The 23266-nt window shown below is 45.3% G+C and overlaps 1 protein-coding gene across 1 annotated transcript in view; it reads right to left on the bottom strand.

Annotated features, from left to right (window-relative positions):
- SMTNL1 (smoothelin like 1) overlaps positions 1-23266 on the bottom strand; it is a 314755-nt gene that overhangs the window by 247169 nt on the left and 44320 nt on the right. Inside the window, exon 2 of the mRNA XM_069752985.1 lies at positions 6074-6208. Coding sequence (XP_069609086.1) covers positions 6074-6208 — 135 coding nt within the window. The remainder of the gene's footprint in view (positions 1-6073; positions 6209-23266) is intronic.

Genomic DNA, 23266 nt, shown 5'->3' with positions numbered 1-23266 from the left:
ACGGTGATGACGACGGACGAATATGACCCTTCTCCAAGGATTCCTTTATATAACTCCGCATAGCGGCGTGCTCTGGCACAGATAAATTAAACAGACGGCCCTTAGGAAACTTACTACCAGGAATCAAATTAATAGCACAGTCGCAATCCCTATGAGGACGTAGGGCACCGGATTTGGGCTCTTCAAATACATCCTGGTAATCTGATAAAAACTCAGGGACTTCAGAAGGAGTGGAAGGCGAAATTGACAGCAATGGAACATCACCATGTACCCCCTGACAACCCCAGCTGGACACCGACATAGATTTCCAATCCAACACTGGATTATGGACCTGTAGCCATGGCAACCCCAAAACGACCACATCATGCAGATTATGCAAGACCAAAAAGCGAATATCCTCCTGATGTGCAGGAGCCATGCACATGGTCAATTGAGTCCAGTACTGAGGCTTATTCTTGGCCAAAGGCGTAGCATCAATTCCTCTCAATGGAATAGGATACTGCAAGGGCTCCAAGAAAAAACCACAGCGCCTGGCAAACTCCAAGTCCATCAAATTCAGAGCAGCGCCTGAATCCACAAATGCCATTACAGAAAAGGATGACAGAGAGCAAATCAGAGTAACGGACAAAAGAAATTTAGACTGTACCGTACCAATGGTGGCAGACCTAGCGAACCGCTTAGTGCGCTTAGGACAATCGGAGATAGCAGCATGAGTGGATTCACCACAGTAAAAACACAGCCCATTCCGACATCTGTGTTCCTGCCGTTCAGCCCTGGTCAAAGTCCTATCACACTGCATAGGCTCTGGCCTATGCTCAGAGAACACCGCCAGATGGTGCACAGCTTTGCGCTCACGCATGCGCCGATCGATCTGAATGGCCAAAGACATAGTCTCATTCAGACCAGCAGGTGTGGGAAATCCCACCATGACATCCTTAAGGGCTTCAGAAAGACCCTTTCTGAAAATTGCCGCCAGGGCACATTCATTCCACTGAGTAAGCACTGACCACTTTCTAAACCTCTGACAGTACACCTCCGCTTCATCCTGACCCTGACACAAAGCCAGCAAGGTTTTCTCTGCCTGATCCACTGAATTTGGTTCATCATAAAGCAATCCAAGCGCCAGAAAAAACGCATCAACATGACACAATGCCGGATCTCCTGGCGCAAGGGAAAATGCCCAGTCTTGAGGGTCACCACGTAACAAAGAAATAATGATTTTTACTTGTTGAGCGGGGTCCCCAGAGGAGCGGGGTTTCAAAGCTAGAAACAGTTTACAATTATTTTTGAAATTAAAGAACCTAGATCTATCCCCAGAAAATAAGTCAGGAATAGGAATTCTAGGCTCTAACATAGGATTCTGAACCACAAAATCTTGAATGTTTTGTACTCTTGCAGTGAGATGATCCACACAAGAGGACAAACCTTGAATGTCCATAACTACACCTGTGTCCTAAACCACCCAAAGGTCTAGGGGATAAGAAAGACAAAACACAGTGCAAAGAAAAAAAATGGTCTCAGAAGTTCTCTTATCCCTCTATTGAGATGCATTAATACTTACGGGCCAGCTGTACTGTTATGACCTGGTGGTTAGGAGCACCCGGAATGACCTGATAGTTAAACCACATACAGGACGAACTCTGGGATGTGGGAACTCTGCTGACCGTAATCCCTAATCCCATCACACACACTAGAAATAGCCGTGGAGCGCTCCTGACCAGACCTAGGCGCCTCGTCACAGCCTAAGGGCTATCTAGCCCTAGAGAAGGAAAATAAAGCCTACCTTGCCTCAGAGAAATTCCCCAAAGGTAAAGGAAGCCCCCCACATATATTGACTGTGAGTAAAGATGAAAGTCACAAACACAGAAATGAAACAGGTTCAGCAAAGGGAGGCCAGACTAACTAAATAGACAGAGGATAGGAAAGGAAACTTTGCGATCAGCACAAAAACCTACAAAGACCACGCAGAGTGTGCAAAAAAAGACCTCCGCACCGACTCACGGTGCGGAGGGGCCACTCTGCATCCCAGAGCTTCCAGCTAGCAAGACAAAATCATGAAAACCAGCTGGACAAGAAAACAGAGAACAAAATAAGACTATAAGGAACTTAGCTTCTGCAGGAGAAGGCAGGTCACCAGAGAGATCCAGGAGCGAACTGAACGAATGCAAAAACATTGACAGCTGGCCTAGAGTAACGATCTGAGAGGAGTTAAATAGAACAGCCAACCAAAGGATAAACCACGTCACCTGTGTAAGGAACCTCAGAAGCCGCAGCTTCACTCATAGCCACCAGAGGGAGCCCATAGACGGAACTCGCCGAAGTACCATTCACGACCACAGGAGGGAGCTTGACAACAGAATTCACAACACTTCCCCTTGCCCAGAGACTCCAGTTCAAAACCCAAACTATAGCATACAAAGCCATCGACAACCTGTCTCTTCCATACATCTGTGACCTAGTCTCCTGGTACTTACCTGCACATAACCGCCGATCCTCACACTGCCCTCTTATCTCCTCTTCCCACAATCGCATACAAGATTTCTCCCGTGCATATCTCCTACCGCAATCAGACTCTTGCCCCTTCATGATCCTATGCTAGGTGAAGAGAATGTGGCATCAGACTGCGCTGCTAGCCTGTCGGCATAATGTACCAGAGAAGTCCAAGTAGATGTAATAGAGAACAGACTTTGTTTCTACGCGTTTCGTGGTGATCACACCACTTCCTCAGGACAGTCTATACACATACACATACAGGGTCTTGTATTTATAGCAAAAGAAGGCACATGGAGATGCCTCCTTTCAAAAAAAACACTACACCCAGTGGGGAGGAAATCGGACTTAGGCTACTTTCACACTAGCGTCATGAGACGACGTCGCAATGCGTTGTTTTGGAGAAAAAAACGCATCCTGCAAAGTTGCCCGCAGGATACGTTTTTTCTCCATAGACTTGCATTAGCGAAGCATGAGACGTATTGCCACACATCGCATCCGTCGTGCAACGGATGCGTCGTGTTTTTGGCGGCCTCGACGCACAAAAAACGTTCAATGTAACGTTTTTTTGTGCGTCGGGTCTGCCATTTTCGACCGCACATGCGCGGCCAAAACTCCGCCCCCTCCTCCGTGGAACTCACAATGGGCAGTGGATACGTTGTAAAACTGCATCCGCTGCCCACGTTGTGCTAATCAATCACACTGTCCGTCGGTACGTCGGGCTGATGGTTTGCAACGTACGACGGACTAGTGTAAAAGTAGCCTTAAACACATATTCAAACACATATGTACATCATAAAACACACGAAACAATCATAAAATATAATTGAGTATAGCACTTAAAACCATTGCTCATACATGTAAGAATCTAAATACAAAAAAACACATTAAAAAGAGTAGTTAAGCAAAAATGAATAACTTTTGCAAGCTGGGGGAGTGCTGGAACCTACGGTGTTAAAACATTTATTCTTTGTCAGGAGCCTGCTATTGATGTTTTGAACCATTGAGCTGTGGGTGGATTTGAATGGATTGTTTTGTTTGGTGGTAGTTTCCCAAGAGTCTGTGAAATCAAAGAGATAACAGTGGGGAAAAAAAAACTCCAAAAAAATCCCTGAGAATATTTTTTTTTCTTTTTCCCCTCCTTTTCTAAAAAATAAATAAAAACAAACGTTATAACGTGCAGAGTAATAATGAGGTTCTACAGGGGAACAGAGCAGAATCCATAGAAATATCCAAATCAATTGAACAAATCAGTTGCTTCGTTGAATCCATTGGGATTTATAGTGTTCAGCTTGTGAATCCAGAAGATCTCTTTTCTGTTGAGAGTCTGGACTCGATTAGGATTATCAAGGGGGACATGGTCAATAGGGATCACCCTAGAGTCCAGACTCTCAACAGAAAAGAGATCTTCTGGAAACACTATAAATCCCCTTCTCCTGTATGAGCGGTCACGTGGGGCCGCCCATTACAGTCATGAATATGCGGCTCCACCTCCCATAGGGGTGGAGCCGCATATTCATTTCTGTAATGGGCGGCCCCATGTGACAGCATACAGGAGAAGCTGCGGCCAGGACAGGACACTGCGAGGGAGCCGGGTGAGTATTTTAATAACAGTGGGCGGGCGCACAGGGGGTGGGAGGGGAGTGGGGACAGGGATCTTTATTTTAAACACGAGAAACAAAAAAAAAAAGGATTTTTCATATCTTCTCTACAGCAAACGCTGCTGCGGAGAAGATATGAATCGCGGCTTCAGCACCATGTGTGGGGGGACAGCGCTTACTGTAGCGCTGTCTCCTGCACGGCACACGGACTGCACACGGACAACATCCGTGTGCGGTACGTGTTTTACATGGACCCATTGACTTTAATGGGTCCGTGTAATCCGTGCGCTCCCACGAACACTGACATGTCTCCGTGTTTTGCACACGGACACACGGTCCGTGAAAACACGCTGACATGTGCAGAGACACATTGATTTCAATGTGTCTACGTGAGTCAGTGTCTCCGGTACGTGAGGAAACTGTCACCTCACGTACCGGAGCCACTGACGTGTGAAACCGGCCTAAAGCTCATAATAATCAGTTATTTTTGCTGTTGGAAGATAAAAAAAACTCATTTCCCTGGTGTCTGTCTGTCAATGGAAAACTGCGATAGTGCAGACTGTCCATTTAAAGGGAATGTGACTATGCAATGCATGGTCATCCAGACAAGTATTTGGGAGTCCCTAGCAGGATTTGTCTGTGACATCCATATGCCTACCCAGGCTAACACTTTTATGGCTTGTTCGTTTATGAAGAACTCATCTGATCTGTTTTGCAGATTAAATGGAAACATTGAAGAAAATGTGTCATACGGATCTGTTGCAACAATTATCGTAACATGGAAAACATTTTTTTATTTTTCTTCTAAATTGTTGATACATATAAAAACAGATATTATATGGATGTCACATTGGTGTAAATAATGATGGCGTACTGAGGACATGCAGAGAACAATACGAATTAAAAATTGCCTGTTTTTTTTGGGTGGGATGAGTCCTGCCTTAAGCACTCTTTTTCATTAGTATCTTCACCACTATTGCCTATCATGTAGGAGATAAACAAAATGTTGTACAACACAATTCCATATTACAAATTATTTTTTGTTAAAGGAACCTGTCATCTGATACATGCTGCCCAAACCACGTCTCAGCCACTGGCTGTAGTATACCAGCCAGGTATGTTGGTCTCTGAAACGCCGAAGAATTTCAGAGACAAACATGCTGTTAATAGCCATGTATAAGCAGAGGCTTGCTAGTCACTGTCAGCGGGCGGGGATAAGCTTGCCGAGGAGTCGGCCTGTACGACTTGTCCCCCGCACGGCAGCTATTAAAAGCATACATATATCTGTGATCGTACAGCCAGTCGCAGTGATACGTGCTGCCCACGATTTGCCGACGAGTTGGGCAGCATGTATCAGCTGACAGGTTCCCTTTAACATCACGACTGATTATTTCACATACGGTAAGTGAATTGTTTGCATGTGCTCAAAGAACAGTGCACAAATTAAAAGTATGAGAAATGCACAGAAACTGATGATTATAAGCAATTACATTTTGAATATTTTGATGGCCTGTTGGATGTGTTTGGCCTTGATCAGAAATTACAGAAGGATTGGCCGGGTTATTGTTGACTACTACATTTCACTAGTGTTCCTGTTACTTTCTGAAATTTAGTAATCTCCAGGGCCGGACTGGCCATCTGGCAATTCTGGCAAATGCCAGAAGGGCCTGTCTGGTCATGGGCCGCCTTGTCTGCTATGTTGTTAACAGAATTGGTGTTCTCAAGATACCCATATTGTTAAGAGTTGTCATGGAGCACAAAGTTGCTGACTCTGTCACTTACCCCAGCAGCCACAGGTATCATTAGAAATATTGGTCTTGTAGTAAATCTTGCTTTCTTCCATCCAGGGTAATATTAGTAATATATCCCATCTGGTTCATCGGGACGGGGACAACATGGGCCTGTGTGATTTCAAATGCCAGGACTGAATGTCAGCCCCAGTCAGTACCTGGTAATCTCTATGTGACTCATGTTATACTCACCCTCCAAACTTGTCTGTTATGTCTTTCCTTGTGGCTCTTCCATAAGACTTTGGCCTGGTCCTAGAATGTGGTACTTCAGATTTTCTATCGCATTTTTCTGTACCGTCAGTTGGAGTCATGTCATCCTTGGCAGAACTGATAATAAGAAAACAATTTTGAGTACTCTTTAAAAAAATTCCCAATTTTAGACAACAATTGGTTTGTCTATGATCACAAAAAAAGGTTTTTTTTTCTTCTAGAAATAATACACTTTTCTGTATGGATGGGATCTGTCTAGTATTGCAGCTCAGTCCAATTCATTTCAAATATGATGAGCTGCAATAGTTGACACAGTCCTTGGACTACTGCTAGACAGGGGCATAATGGTCATAGTCACAGGGGGTGGACCGCAAACAGCCTGTGGAGGAAGGGGGCATGTCAATGCAAGCACTATTTTAATCTCCATCCGCAGTTGAAATGTATTGTGGAGCAGAGAGTCACCATCTCCCTGCTCTGCTATACCTAGATAAGTCATTGGTCTATTAGAGCTGGCAGCTGACATAGGCATCTTGTCACAGGTGGCATCACTGCATTCCACCCAACTATGCCAGCCTTGGAGGAGGAAGAGAATGTGGCTCAGTGTGGGAACAAGGACAGGTGATAAGAATCTTTTTTTAGGTCTATTTGAAAAGCTTTTGCATGGTGTACATTATCACAGTATTAAGTGTTGGAGTCATAATAGGGAATATTATTACAATATTTGGGCCAGGATGAGGACAATTTCGGGGACATAATTATTATAGATGGCTGAATGGGGGACATTATTACTATACAGTCATAGCAAAAAGTGTTGGCACCATTTAAATTGTTCCTGAAAATGAAAGTATGAAGTATTGTAGTATGAAGAAGTATGAAAGTATGAAGAATGAAAATGAAGTATTTTTCCCAGGAAATTATTGCAATTGCATATGTTTTGTTATACACGTATTTGTTTCCTTTCTGTTTATTGGAACAACACAAAGAAACAGAGAAAACAAAGGCAAATTGGACATAATTTCACAAAAAACCCCAACAAATTGTTGGCACCTTTCCAAAATCGTGGGTAAGCAACTTTGTTTCAAGCATGTGATGCTCGTTAAAACTCACCTGTGGCAAGAAACAAGCGTGGGCAATATCAAAATCACACCTGAAAACAAATACAAAGGGGTGAAGTTCACTCAGTTCTTTCATCGTCTGCCTGTGTGTGCCACACTAAGCATGGAAAACATAAGGGTATGTGCACACACTGCAGATTTGACTGTGGAATTTTCTGCACAGATTCTGCATTTCTTGGCAGAAAACGCAGGTCAGAATCTGCGCCTTTTTTTTTGGTATGTGCCCACGTTGCAGATTTTGTGCAGATTTCTTCGTTTTGTTTCCTCCTGCAGATTTCTGTTATGGAATGGGTGAAGAAACGCAAGGGTATGTGCACACGTTGCAGATTGGTTTGCAGAATTTTCTGCCAGAATCTGCATCTCTTGGCAGAAAATGCAGGTAAAAATCCACGCATTTTTGCTGCACTTTGCTGCGTTTTTTGTGCGGATTTTCATGCGGATTTGTCTGCGCTTTTGTAACCTTAATAAAGATCTATTATTTAACAACAAAAAAAAGAATTGTGATGTCATTTCTTTGTCCAACCTCTTATTTTACATACTCCATTGAAGAATAATGTTTACACACACATAGATAGATAGATAGATAGATAGATAGATAGATAGATAGATAGATAGATAGATAGATAGATAGATAGATAATGGATAGATAGCACTGTGTTGCAAAGGTTTTGTCCCTCGGACAATTTTGAGTGTTCCTGACTGATTTTTTCATGCTGATTTCAGAAATGACTTCAGAATTGTCCTATCACATAAGGTTTTTGAGAAAAGATATAAAACATTATAATATTCTGTTGTAATTCTAAAAACTCATATATGAACTTTTTCTGAAACAGTATATTCTGAATTTTCCACTGAAATAGCATTAACTCGCTGATCTACACATATACAAGTACTTATTATGCGAATTCCGCGCAGGCGCAATGAATCATTCGGCTGACCATGTACGGAGCATACCACATTTCCTAGGCAGGGGAAGAATCAAAAGACAATACTGACATTACAGTAGGGGATCACCGAAGATTCATTTTATGAGGTAAAATATTTCACTGACTTTTTAAACAATATTTTACCTCACAAAATGTATCTTCTGTGATCTCAAGAGAGCACAGACGGGAGAAGTCAGCACATGGGGAAAGAGAGAGTGGACAGGTGGGTGAGCACATGGGGGGAGAGATTCTCAAAGCTGCAAAGCCTGCCCTCATCTTGACATTACCGTCCTCCATTGGGCCTCCATCTAGTTACTATCATATGTGCGATTCGCCTGAATACTTTTAATTTTAAAAACTGAAGATTTATTTTGAAATGTCGCGTCAGTGTCTCAACAGCAGTGATAATTTCTGCTACATATGCGGAGAATATACAATGAAAGCACAAAAGAAGGAAATGACTCCACTTGTTAAGAAAGCATATGAACTATACTTTGAATGTTCAATTGGAGATCAGGACAAACAGTGGACACCTCATATACGAGTACAGTGGGGCAAAAAAGTATTTAGTCAGTCAGCAATAGTGCAAGTTCCACCACTTAAAAAGATGAGAGGCGTCTGTAATTTACATCATAGGTAGACCTCAACTATGGGAGACAAACTGAGAAAAAAAATCCAGAAAATTACATTGTCTGTTTTTTTAACATTTTATTTGCATATTATGGTGGAAAATAAGTATTTGGTCAGAAACAAACAATCAAGATTTCTGGCTCTCACAGACCTGTAACTTCTTCTTTAAGAGTCTCCTCTTTCCTCCACTCATTACCTGTAGTAATGGCACCTGTTTAAACTTGTTATCAGTATAAAAAGACACCTGTGCACACCCTCAAACAGTCTGACTCCAAACTCCACTATGGTGAAGACCAAAGAGATGTCAAAGGACACCAGAAACAAAATTGTAGCCCTGCACCAGGCTGGGAAGACTGAATCTGCAATAGCCAACCAGCTTGGAGTGAAGAAATCAACAGTGGGAGCAATAATTAGAAAATGGAAGACATACAAGACCACTGATAATCTCCCTCGATCTGGGGCTCCACGCAAAATCCCACCCCGTGGGGTCAAAATGATCACAAGAACGGTGAGCAAAAATCCCAGAACCACACGGGGGGACCTAGAGAATGAACTGCAGAAAGCTGGGACCAATGTAACAAGGCCTACCATAAGTAACACACTACTCCACCATGGACTCAGATCCTGCAGTGCCAGACGTGTCCCACTGCTTAAGCCAGTACATGTCCGGGCCCGTCTGAAGTTTGCTAGAGAGCATTTGGATGATCCAGAGGAGTTTTGGGAGAATGTCCTATGGTCTGATGAAACCAAACTGGAACTGTTTGGTAGAAACACAACTTGTCGTGTTTGGAGGAAAAAGAATACTGAGCTGCATCCATCAAACACCATACCTACTGTAAAGCATGGTGGTGGAAACATCATGCTTTGGGGCTGTTTCTCTGCAAAGGGGCCAGGACGACTGATCCGGGTACATGAAAGAATGAATGGGGCCATGTATCGTGAGATTTTGAGTGCAAACCTCCTTCCATCAGCAAGGGCATTGAAGATGAAACGTGGCTGGGTCTTTCAACATGACAATGATCCAAAGCACACCGCCAGGGCAACGAAGGAGTGGCTTCGTAAGAAGCATTTCAAGGTCCTGGAGTGGCCTAGCCAGTCTCCAGATCTCAACCCTATAGAAAACCTTTGGAGGGAGTTGAAAGTCCGTGTTGCCAAGCGAAAAGCCAAAAACATCACTGCTCTAGAGGAGATCTGCATGGAGGAATGGGCCAACATACCAACAACAGTGTGTGGCAACCTTGTGAAGACTTACAGAAAACGTTTGACCTCTGTCATTGCCAACAAAGGATATATTACAAAGTATTGAGATGAAATTTTGTTTCTGACCAAATACTTACTTTCCACCATAATATGCAAATAAGATGTTAAAAACAGACAATGTGATTTTCTGGATTTTTTTTTCTCAGTTTGTCTCCCATAGTTGAGGTCTACCTATGATGTAAATTACAGACGCCTCTCATCTTTTTAAGTGGTGGAACTTGCACTATTGCTGATTGACTAAATACTTTTTTGCCCCACTGTATGCTGTGCATCTTGTTCTAGAAGCTTTAGAGCATGGCTGAATGGATCACAACCTTCAATGTCCTTCGCTGTCCCAATGATATGGAGAGAGCAGAGAAATCATGAGTCTATTACTCCCTCGGTGTTCCGGCCACCGGCTACGCACCTCAGAAGGAGGCAGCCTCTCTCAGGGCAGAACTCCTTCTGGTTTTCTCCTTGTGCTATGACTTTGTGTCTCACTTTCTACAATACAATTCCTTTCTTGTCCTTTCTTTGGATGCTGCCGCGTGTGGGGCAGGTGCAGCTCCGTGTCTTTCCCCCCCCCATTAAATCCAGTACTCCCGGACTGGGAAAAGAAAGCAACAATACATTAGCAACAGACATGCACAATTTTAAAATGCTGTAAAACAAATTAATTTAACTGTGCTTCCCTTTATGGGAGGTGAGAACACTTGAACGTTGCCAACAATAAAATTTTTACGGTGTGCGTACAACTCTTAAAGGCAAAGTACTGCAGTGCGCAGGCGCCGGACCTCTCTGACCTTTCCTAAACAGGGCAAAGTATGCCTGCGCCGGAGCCGTGGCTGAAGATCAGAAGAGGACGTCTTGGAATGAAGATGGGAGGCGCCGCAGTGGACCAGAGACGCCCATCCGACCGGACCAGCAGCGGGACCGCCCCTGGGTGAGTATAATCTAACGTCTTTTTCTCCTCTTTCAGGTAACATCGGGGGCTTATCTACAGCATTACAGAATGCTGTAGATAAGCCCCTGATGCCGGTGGGCTTACCTCACCCGCGATTTTCGGGGTGACAGGTTCCCTTTAAGTAGTTAAATGCCGCTGTCAAACTCTGACATTTAAATGCACTTCCGAACACCGGTCCGGAAATATGCGCAGCGACAACCCCGTCACGTGATCAGGGGTCATCGCTGCATTGCCATCACAACCAGAGGTCTCCTCGAGACCGCTATGGTTATTGATGGCAGACTGCTATGAGCGCCACCCTGTGGTCGGCGCCCATAGCAAGCCTGTAATTCTGCTGCATAGAGATGATCTGAGCATCACCTCTATGTACCAGAGGCAATCGCGCTAGGGCAGCTTCTAGCCTCCTATGGAGGCTCTTGAAGCATGCCAAAAGTTAAAAAAAAATTGTTTAAAAATATTAAAAAAATATCAAAAAGCATAAAAGTTCAAATCACCCCCCTTTAAAAATAAAGCAATAAAAAAAATCAAACCTACACATATTTGGTATCACCGCGTTCAGAATCGCCCGATCTATCAATAAAAAATAGAATTAACCTGATTGCTAAACGGCGTAGCGATAACAAAAATCAAAACTCCAGAATTATGTTTTTTTTGGTCACCGTGACATTGGATTAAAATGCAATAACGGGCAATCAAAATATTGTATCTGCACAAAAGTGGTATCATTAAAAATGTCAGCTCGTCCCACAAAAAATAAGCCCTCACACGGCCATATTGACGGAAAAATAAAAAAAGTTATGGCCCTGGAAAGAAGGGGAGCGAAAAACGAAAACGAAAAATCAAAAACAGCTCTGGTCATGAAGGGGTTAAAAACCTTACGTGATGCAGATTTTGGAGCACATATTCGCATTGAGCATATCAAAAACTATAACATACAATAAAATTTTCTCAGGGGACAAGAACTTCTCTGAAATTTGTTGCGCAGTGTAATAGATAGATATATAGATAGATAATAGATAGATAGATAATACCAAGGGCGATGTTTAACAATTAACCTAATAAAATGGTGCATAAATAGTTAAGTAAAGACACACACACAAAATGTGCACGCATTATCTTTAATTTAAAACAAGGGAAAAATATGGCGTGGGCTCCCGCGCAATTTTCTGCACCGGAGAGGGAAAGCCGACGGCTGGGGGCTGTTTCTAGCCTGGGAAGGGGTTAATACCAATAGAGCTTCCCAGGCTATGAATATCAGCCCGCAGCTGTATATTTTGCCTTTACCGGCTATTAAAATAGGAGATCCCCCCCAAAAAATGATGTGGGGTCCCCCTATAATTAATAGCCAGAAAAGGCTATGCAGACAACTGCAGGCTGATATTCATAACCTAGAGAGAGGCCATGGATATTGCCTCCTGGCTACAATTACTAGCCCCAGCTGCCCCAGAAATGGCGCAACTGTAAGATACGCCAATTCTGGCAATTAGCCTCTCTTTTCCCACTGCCCTGTAGCAGTGGCATATGGGGTAATAAGGGGTTAATGTCTCCTTTGATTGTAAGGTGACATTAAGCCCGGTTAGTAATGGAGAGGCATCAATAAGATACCTATCCATTACTAATCCTAAGTGAAAGAGTTAAATAAAGACACAGCCAGAAAAAAGTACCGTATATACTCGAGTATAAGCCGAGATTTTCAGCCCAAATTTTTGGGCTGAAAGTGCCCCTCTCGGCTTATACTCGAGCCACGGTGGGCGGCAGGGTCGGCGGGTGAGGGGGAGAGGGCGCTGAGGCATACAAACCTAGTCCCGGCGCTCCTGACGCTCCCCCTGCCTGTCACACTGTCTCCAGGTGCCGCAGCTCTTCCCCTGTTCAGCGGTCACGTGGGACCGCTCATTAGAGAAATGAATATGGACTCCACTCCCATAGGTGTGGAGCCACATATTCATTCCTCTGAGCTGTGCCAGTGACCGCTGACAGGAAAAGCTGCGGCACCCGAAGACAGTGTGACAGGCAGGGCAGCGTCAGGGGCGGCGGGACTAGGTGAGTATTTTATATTCACCTGTCCGCGTTCCACACGCCGGGCGCAGCTCTGTCTTCGCGTCCTCTTGCACTGACTGTTCAGGTCAGAGGGCGCGATCACGCATATAGTGTGCGCGCCGCCCTCTGCCTGATCAGTCAGTGCGGAGAGACGCTGGGACGAGACGCCGGGAGCTGTAAGCAAGAGAGGTGAGTATGGCATTTTTTTTTTTTATTATTGCAGCAGCAGCAATGGCACAGCTTTATACGGAGCATCTATGGGGCAAAAATGAACGGTGCAGAGCACTATATGGCACAGCTATGGGGCAAAAATGAACGGTGCAGAGCACTATATGGCACAGCTATGGGGCAAAAATGAACGGTGCAGAGCACTATATGTACAGCTATGGGGCAATAATGAACGGTGCAGAGCACTATATGGCACAGCTATGGGGCAAGAATGAACTGTGCAGAGCACTATATGGCACAGCTCTGGGGCAATAATGAACGGTGCAGAGCACTATATGGCACAGTTATGGGGCAATAATGAACGGTGCAGAGCATTATATGGCACAGCTATGGGGCAAAAATGAACGGTGTAGAGCACTATATGGCACAGCTATGGGGCAAGAATGAACGCTGCAGAGCACTATATGGCACAGTTATGGGGCAATAATGAACGATGCAGAGCACTATATGGCACAGCTATGGGGCAAGAATGAACGGTGCAGAGCACTATATGGCACAGTTATGGGGCAAGAATGAACGGTGCAGAGCACTATATGGCACAGTTATGGGGCAAGAATGAATGGTGCAGTGCACTATATGGCACAGTTATGAGGCAAGAATGAACGGTGTAGAGCACTATATGGCACAGCTATGGGGCAAGAATGAACGGTGCAGAGCACTATATGGCACACCTTTCTATAGTACATCTATGGGGCAATAATGAACGGTGTAGAGCACTATATGGCACAGCTATGGGGCAAGAATGAACGGTGCAGAGCACTATATGGCACAGTTATGGGGCAATAAAGAACGGTGCCAAGCACTATATGGCACAGTTATGGGGCAATAATGAACTGTGCAGAGCACTATATGGCACAGCTATGGGGCAATAATGAACGGTGCAGAGCACTATATGGCACACCTTTCTATGGTACATCTATGGGGCAATAATGAACGGTGTAGAGCACTATATGGCACAGTTATGGGGCAAGAATGAACGGTGTAGAGCACTATATGGCACAGCTATGGGGCAAGAATGAACGGTGCAAGCACTATATGGCACAGTTATGGGGCAATAATGAATGGTGCAGAGCACTATATGGCACAGCTATGGGGCAAGAATGAACGGTGCAGAGCACTATATGGCACAGTTATGGGGCAATAATGAACGGTGCAGAGCACTATATGGCACAGCTATGGGGCAAGAATGAACGGTGTAGAGCACTATATGGCACAGCTATGGGGCAAGAATGAGCGGTGCAGAGCACTATATGGCACAGTTATGGGGCAATAATGAACTGTGCAGAGCACTATATGGCACAGCTATGGGGCAATAATGAACGGTGCAGAGCACTATATGGCACACCTTTCTATAGTACATCTATGGGGCAATAATGAATGGTGTAGAGCACTATATGGCACAGTTATGGGGCAAGAATGAACGGTGTAAAGCACTATATGGCACAGTTATGGGGCAAGAATGAATGGTGCAGAGCACTATATGGCACAGTTATGGGGCAATAATGAACGGTGCAGAGCACTATATGGCACAGTTATGGGGCAATAATGAACTGTGCAGAGCACTATATGGCACAGCTATGGGGCAATAATGAATGGTGCAGAGCACTATATGGCACACCTTTCTATGGTACATCTATGGGGCAATAATGAACGGTGTAGAGCACTATATGGCACAGCTATGGGGCCATAATGAACGGTATGGAGCATCTATTTTTATTTTTGAAATTCACCAGTAGCTGCTGCATTTTCCACCCTAGGCTTATACTTGAGTCAATAAGTTTTCCCAGTTTTTTGTGGCAAACTTATGGGGGTCGGCTTATACTCGGGTCGGCTTATAGTATTTTGATATTCTTAATTTCACCATACTTGCACCCACTCCTAATTCCCTGAAGCCATCGATCACCTGCAAAAATAAAAAATAATAAACCAACAGTTTACTCTCTGGTCCGATGCTGTTCAATTAATAACAAGTGTCCCACGACGATCTCCCTTATAGAGCTGTCACATCAGGAGATGTGACAGCTCTATAGGTCTCTAGTGACACACGACAGGATACAATGGCTCCTGCTGTGTTATCACTGAGGGTTCAATGGCCTCTCACTTTACGGCACTGCTGAGTGAGAATTTTTCCATGCAGCAGTGCCGCAAGTGACAGTATGAATTATACTGTACTGACAGCGGTGGAGGGATACAGTGTGGAAGGATACCTGCCAGCTTTCCATAGGAGATTGTCATAGGACACTCGTTATTAAATGGATTACATCTGATCAGGGAGTATACTGTTGGTTTATTATTTTTAATTTTTTTACAGGTGATAGAGGGCTTCGGGGACTAGGTGATTGGTGAGTATATTGTTGTGAATTCTGTGGCTGAGTTCACTTCTGTGGTCACAAGTGGTATTGCAGTCTCTGGGCTTCCTCCCTCAGGTGTTTTGGTGAGCTCGTTGGCTGCCTTGCTATTTAGCTCCACCTGAGTCTGTCTTCCTTGCTCCTTGTCAATGTTCCAGTGTTGGATCTGAGCTACTGCATCTTTCCTTGGGCCTGCTGCTCTGCTAGATAAGTGCTTCTAGTTTGTTTTCTGTTTTTTTCTGTCCAGCTTGCTATTGTCTTTTGCTGGAAGCTCTGAGAAGCAGAGGGGTGCACCGCCGTGCTGTTAGTTCGGCACGGTGGGTCTTTTTGCCCCTTTGCGTGGTTTTCGTTTTAGGGTTTTTTGTAGACTGCATAGTTCTCTTTGCTATCCTCGCTCTGTCTAGAATATCGGGCCTCACTTTGCTGAATCTATTTCATTCCTACGTTTGTCTTTTCATCTTGCTAACAGTCATTATATGTGGGGGGCTGCCTATTCCTTTGGGGTATTTCTCTGAGGTAAGTCAGGCTTGTATTTCTATCTTCAGGCTAGTCAGCTCCTCAGGCAGTGCCGAGTTGCATAGGTAGTTGTTAGGCGCAATCCACTGCTGCTTATAGTTGTGTGAGGATAGATCAGGTACTGCAGTCTACAGAGATTCCACGTCTCAGAGCTCGTCCTATTGTTTTTGGTTATTGCCAGATCTCTGTATTTGCGCTGATTACTGCACGCTGTGTTGCCTGATTGCCAGCCATATCAGTACAAGGAGCCCCACCAATGATTCCCAATAGAGGGAAAAAAGAAATCCTGACATCATTTTTTTTTCTTAGCTCTGTCTTCAGTCTTTTTTTTCCCCTAGACATTAGAGTGCTTCAGGACACAGCTGTGGACATGGATATTCAGGCTCTGTGCTCCTCAATGGATAATCTCGTTGTAAATGTACAAAAGATTCAAGATACTATTGATCAGAAATCGATGCTAGAACCAAGAATTCCGATTCCTGATTTGTTTTTTGGTGACAGAACTAAGTTCCTGAGCTTCAGAAATAATTGTAAGCTATTTTTGGCCTTGAAACCTCATTCTTCTGGTAATCCGATTCAACAGGTTTTGATTATTATTTCTTTTTTGCGCGGCGACCCACAGGACTGGGCGTTTTCTCTTGCACCAGGAGATTCTGCATTGAGTAATGTTGATGCATTTTTCCTGGCGCTCGGATTGCTTTACGATGAGCCTAATTCAGTGGATCAGGCTGAGAAAAATCTGCTGGCTTTATGCCAGGGTCAGGATGATGTAGAAGTGTATTGTCAGAAATTTAGGAAATGGTCAGTACTCACTCTGTGGAATGAATCTGCACTAGCGGCTTTGTTCAGAAAGGGTCTCTCTGAAGCTCTTAAGGATGTAATGGTGGGATTTCCTATGCCTGCTGGTTTGAATGAGTCTATGTCCTTGGCCATTCAGATCGGTCGTCGCTTGCGCGAGCGTAAATCTGTGCACCATCTGGCGGTACTGCCTGAGAGTAAACCTGAGCCTATGCAGTGCGACAGGACTATGACTAAAGTAGAACGGCAAGAACACAGACGTCTGAACAGACTGTGTTTCTATTGTGGTGATTCTACTCATGCTATTTCTAATTGTCCTAAACGCACTAGGCGGTTCGATAGCTCTGCCGTTATTGGTACTGTACAGTCCAAATTCCTTTTGTCCATTACCTTAATGTGCTCTTTGTCATCGTATTCTGTCATGGCGTTTGTGGATTCAGGCGCTGCCCTGAATCTGATGGATTTGGATTATGCTAAACGTTGTGGATTTTTCTTGGAGCCTTTGCGGTGTCCTATTCCGTTGAGAGGAATTGATGCTACACCTTTGGCCAAGAATAAGCCTCAGTACTGGGCCCAGCTGACCATGTGCATGGCTCCTGCACATCAGGAAGTTATTCGCTTTCTGGTACTGCATAATTTGCATGATGTGGTCGTGTTGGGGTTGCCATGGCTACAAACCCATAATCCAGTATTGGATTGGAACTCTATGTCGGTAACCAGCTGGGGTTGTCAGGGAGTACATGGTGATGTTCCATTTTTGTCTATTTCGTCATCCATTCCTTCTGACATCCCAGAGTTCTTGTCGGACTTTCAGGATGTATTTGAAGAGTCCAAGTCTGATGCCCTACCTCCGCATAGGAATTGTGATTGTGCTATCGATTTGATTCCTGGTAGTAAATTCCCTAAGGGTCGTTTATTTAATTTGTCCGTACCTGAACACACCGCTATGCGCAGTTATGTGAAGGAGTCCCTGGAGAAGGGACATATTCGCCCATCGTCGTCACCATTGGGAGCAGGGTTCTTTTTTGTAGCCAAGAAGGATGGTTCGCTAAGACCGTGTATTGATTACCGCCTTCTTAATAAGATCACTGTTAAGTTTCAGTATCCCTTGCCATTGATTTCTGACTTGTTTGCTCGGATTAAGGGGGCTAGTTGGTTTACTAAGATTGATCTTCGTGGTGCGTATAATCTGGTGAGAATCAGGCAGGGAGATGAATGGAAAACGGCATTTAATACGCCCGAGGGTCATTTTGAGTATCTTGTGATGCCGTTCGGACTTGCCAATGCTCCATCTGTTTTTCAGTCTTTTATGCATGACATTTTCCGTGAGTATCTGGATAAATTCTTGATTGTTTACTTGGATGACATTTTGATCTTCTCAGATGATTGGGAGTCTCATGTGAAGCAAGTCAGAATGGTTTTCCAGGTACTGCGTGCTAATTCCTTGTTCGTGAAGGGATCAAAGTGTCTCTTCGGTGTGCAGAAAGTTTCATTTTTGGGGTTCATCTTTTCCCCTTCTACTATCGAGATGGATCCGGTTAAGGTTCAGGCCATCCAGGATTGGACTCAGCCGACATCTCTAAAAAGTCTGCAGAAATTCCTGGGCTTTGCTAATTTTTATCGTCGCTTCATCTGTAATTTTTCTAGCATTGCCAGACCATTGACCGATTTGACCAAGAAGGGTGCTGATTTGGTTAATTGGTCTTCTGCTGCCGTGGAAGCTTTTCAGGAGTTGAAGCGTCGTTTTTGCTGTGCCCCTGTGTTGTGTCAACCTGATGTTTCTCTTCCGTTCCAGGTCGAGGTTGATGCTTCTGAGATTGGTGCAGGGGCGGTTTTGTCACAGAGAGGTTCTGGTTGCTCAGTGTTCAAACCATGTGCTTTCTTTTCCAGGAAATTTTCTGCTGCTGAGCGTAATTATGATGTGGGCAACCGAGAGTTGCTGGCCATGAAGTGGGCATTCGAGGAGTGGCGTCATTGGCTTGAGGGTGCTAAGCATCGCGTGGTGGTATTGACTGATCATAAGAACTTGACTTATCTCGAGTCTGCCAAGCGCTTGAATCCTAGACAGGCCCGTTGGTCGTTATTTTTTGCTCGTTTTGATTTTGTGATTTCATACCTTCCGGGCTCTAAAAATGTGAAGGCGGATGCTCTGTCTAGGAGTTTTGTGCCCGACTCTCCGGGGTTATCTGAGCCGGCGAGTATCCTCAAGGAAGGAGTCATTGTGTCTGCCATCTCCCCTGATTTGCGGAGAGTGTTGCAGAAATTTCAGGCTAATAAACCTGATCGTTGTCCGGCCGAGAAACTGTTCGTCCCTGATAGGTGGACTAGTAAAGTTATCTCTGAACTTCATTGTTCGGTGCTGGCCGGTCATCCAGGAATCTTTGGTACCAGGGAGTTGGTTGCTAGATCCTTCTGGTGGCCATCTCTGTCACGGGATGTGCGTGCTTTTGTGCAGTCCTGTGGAATTTGTGCTAGGGCTAAGCCCTGCTGTTCACGTGCCAGTGGGTTGCTTTTGCCCTTGCCGGTCCCGAAGAGGCCTTGGACACATATTTCGATGGATTTCATTTCTGACCTTCCCGTTTCTCAAAAAATGTCGGTCATTTGGGTGGTCTGTGATCGCTTTTCTAAAATGGTCCATCTGGTGCCCTTGGTTAAATTGCCTTCCTCCTCTGATTTGGTGCCTTTGTTCTTCCAGCATGTGGTTCGTTTACATGGCATTCCTGAGAATATTGTTTCTGACAGAGGTTCCCAGTTTGTCTCGAGGTTCTGGCGAGCCTTTTGTGGTAGGATGGGCATTGACCTATCTTTCTCCTCGGCCTTCCATCCTCAGACTAATGGCCAGACCGAACGAACCAATCAGACCTTGGAAACATATCTGAGATGTTTTGTTTCCGCTGACCAGGATGATTGGGTGTCATTTTTGCCGTTGGCTGAGTTCGCCCTTAATAATCGGGCCAGCTCGGCTACCTTGGTCTCTCCATTTTTCTGCAATTCTGGGTTCCATCCTCGTTTCTCTTCAGGACAGGTTGAGTCTTCGGACTGTCCTGGTGTGGATTCTGTGGTGGACAGGTTGCAGCAGATCTGGACTCAGGTAGTGGACAATTTGACCTTGTCCCAGGAGAAGGCTCAGCTTTTCGCTAATCGCAGACGCCGTGTGGGACCCCGACTTCGTGTTGGGGATTTGGTTTGGTTATCTTCTCGTCATATTCCTATGAAGGTTTCCTCTCCTAAATTTAAACCTCGTTTTATTGGTCCGTATAGGATTTCTGAGATTCTCAATCCGGTGTCTTTTCGTCTGACCCTCCCAGACTCCTTTTCCATACATAATGTATTCCATAGGTCGTTGTTGAGGAGATACGTGGCACCTATGGTTCCATCTGTGGAGCCTCCTGCCCCTGTTTTGGTGGAGGGGGAATTGGAGTATATTGTGGAGAAGATTTTGGATTCTCGTGTCTCTAGACGGAAACTCCAGTATCTGGTCAAATGGAAGGGTTATGCTCAGGAAGATAATTCCTGGGTTTTTGCCTCTGATGTCCATGCCCCAGATCTTGTTCGTGCCTTTCATGTGGCTCATCCTGGTCGGCCTGGGGGTTCTGGTGAGGGTTCGGTGACCCCTCCTCAAGGGGGGGGTACTGTTGTGAATTCTGTGGCTGAGTTCACTTCTGTGGTCACAAGTGGTATTGCAGTCTCTGGGCTTCCTCCCTCAGGTGTTTTGGTGAGCTCGTTGGCTGCCTTGCTATTTAGCTCCACCTGAGTCTGTCTTCCTTGCTCCTTGTCAATGTTCCAGTGTTGGATCTGAGCTACTGCATCTTTCCTTGGGCCTGCTGCTCTGCTAGATAAGTGCTTCTAGTTTGTTTTCTGTTTTTTTCTGTCCAGCTTGCTATTGTCTTTTGCTGGAAGCTCTGAGAAGCAGAGGGGTGCACCGCCGTGCTGTTAGTTCGGCACGGTGGGTCTTTTTGCCCCTTTGCGTGGTTTTCGTTTTAGGGTTTTTTGTAGACTGCATAGTTCTCTTTGCTATCCTCGCTCTGTCTAGAATATCGGGCCTCACTTTGCTGAATCTATTTCATTCCTACGTTTGTCTTTTCATCTTGCTAACAGTCATTATATGTGGGGGGCTGCCTATTCCTTTGGGGTATTTCTCTGAGGTAAGTCAGGCTTGTATTTCTATCTTCAGGCTAGTCAGCTCCTCAGGCAGTGCCGAGTTGCATAGGTAGTTGTTAGGCGCAATCCACTGCTGCTTATAGTTGTGTGAGGATAGATCAGGTACTGCAGTCTACAGAGATTCCACGTCTCAGAGCTCGTCCTATTGTTTTTGGTTATTGCCAGATCTCTGTATGTGCGCTGATTACTGCACGCTGTGTTGCCTGATTGCCAGCCATAACAGTATATACTCTATGTTGTATGTACTGTATATGTATTTTTTTTTTTACACTTGAATGCAGTAGCAGGATGATGGGATTACTACTGTCCCATCATCCAGCTACCTGTCACTGTAGCAGGCATAGCCAGATGAGACTAGTAATCCCATTGGACGATGCCTGCCTATACACAGACCCGCACACATACAGCCCCTCACACACATACACATTCAGCCCCGCACACCCACGCACACACACACTAACACCAGCACACAGCTCCAAACATCTCCGCACACACACACAGACACACACAGCCCCGCACACCCCTGCCGACACACAAACACCCGCACACAGCCCCGCACATCTTCTCCGCCCACACAGTCTCTGTCCACACACTCTCCCCCCTCCCAATCTGCTTTTCTCACAGGCACATCCGCAGATCTTTTTTAAACCTGCAGTTTTGCTGCACATTGCATTGGCCTGACACAATGAATGCCAATGAGTGCAGAAACGCTGCAGATCCGCAAAAAGAATTGACATGCTGCAGTATGATTCCGTGCATTTTTTCCACAGCATGTGCACACCAAATGTCAATTTCACATTGACTAACATTGCTTGTGCACTACACTGCGGATTTGATGCATCTAAATCCACAACGTGTGCACATGGCCTAAAGTGCCTGAGGACTTTAGAACAAAAATGTTGAACAATATCAACAATCTGAAGGTTGCAAGTCCCTCTCCAGAGATCTTGATGTTCTTTTGTCTACAGAGCGCAACATAATCAAGAAGAAACCATAATCAAATAGTGTAAATGAGAATGGAACCCTGTGCCTCAATACCAAGGGCCACGACAAAGAATATACATGGACAATCCTATAAAGGAATCCCTACCAAGAGAAATCAAGCACACAGTCCAAGAGTAAAATCCTAAAACTTTATTAGGCCAGTCTCACACGTCCAGATAATTCCGGTACCGGAAAAATCGGAATCGGAATTATCCGTGTCCGTGTGCCCGTGCGTTTCTGTGGCACATCAGTGTGGCACATCAGTGTGGCACACGTGCGGCACACGTGTGCCGCCCGTGTGCCGACTGGGTACCACACGCACCGTGCAGGAGACAGCGCTAGAGATAAGCGCTGTCCCCTGCATCTGGTGCTGAAGCCGCCATTCATATCTTCTCTGCAGCAGCGTTTGCTGTAGAGAAGATATGAAAAATCTTTTTTTTTTTGTTTCTCGTGTTTAAAATAAAGATCCCTGTCCCCTATCCCCCTTCCCCAGGGGCGGATTATCAGAGGGTCAACATGGGCGGTAGCCCAGGGCCCAGTGGTCTGGGGGGGCCCTGGGCTACCGCCCATATTGACCCTCTGATAATCCGCCCCTGGGGAAGGGGGATAGGGGACAGGGATCTTTATTTTAAACACGAGAAACAAAAAAAAAAAAGATTTTTCATATCTTCTCTACAGCAAACGCTGCTGCAGAGAAGATATGAATGGCGGCTTCAGCACCAGATGCAGGGGACAGCGCTTATCTCTAGCGCTGTCTCCTGTACTGCTCCTAACTATTAACAGTTAACAACAACTGATGTCGGCCGCAGCGCACACACGTCGCCGGCGTCTGACGTCATTGTCAGTCGCCGGCAAGTGTGCGCTGCTGCAGGGAGCTCGCCGCCTGGAGCGCGGACAGGTGAGGAGACTGCTTGTTTTTTTTTTTGTTTGTTTTTTTTGGATCAGTTATCGGTGGACACACTGGGGGGCATTGCTGGAGGACACACTGGGGGGCAATGCTGGAGGACACACTGGGGGGCAATGCTGGAGACACTGGGGCAGATTGGAGGACACACTGGGGGGCAATGCTGGAGACACTGGGGCAGATTGGAGGACACACTGGGGGGCAATGCTGGAGGACACACTGGGGGGCAATGCTGGAGGAACACTGGGGGGCAATGCTGGAGGACACACTGGGGGCAATGCTGGAGACAGTGGGGCAGATTGGAGGACACTGGGAGGCAATGCTG

Source organism: Ranitomeya imitator, chromosome 2 (genome assembly GCF_032444005.1).
Source record: "Ranitomeya imitator isolate aRanImi1 chromosome 2, aRanImi1.pri, whole genome shotgun sequence".
Taxonomy (NCBI): Eukaryota; Metazoa; Chordata; class Amphibia; order Anura; family Dendrobatidae; genus Ranitomeya; species Ranitomeya imitator.
The sequence above is the reverse complement of the archived record's forward strand: the minus strand, read 5'-3'. Positions and strand labels throughout refer to the sequence as shown.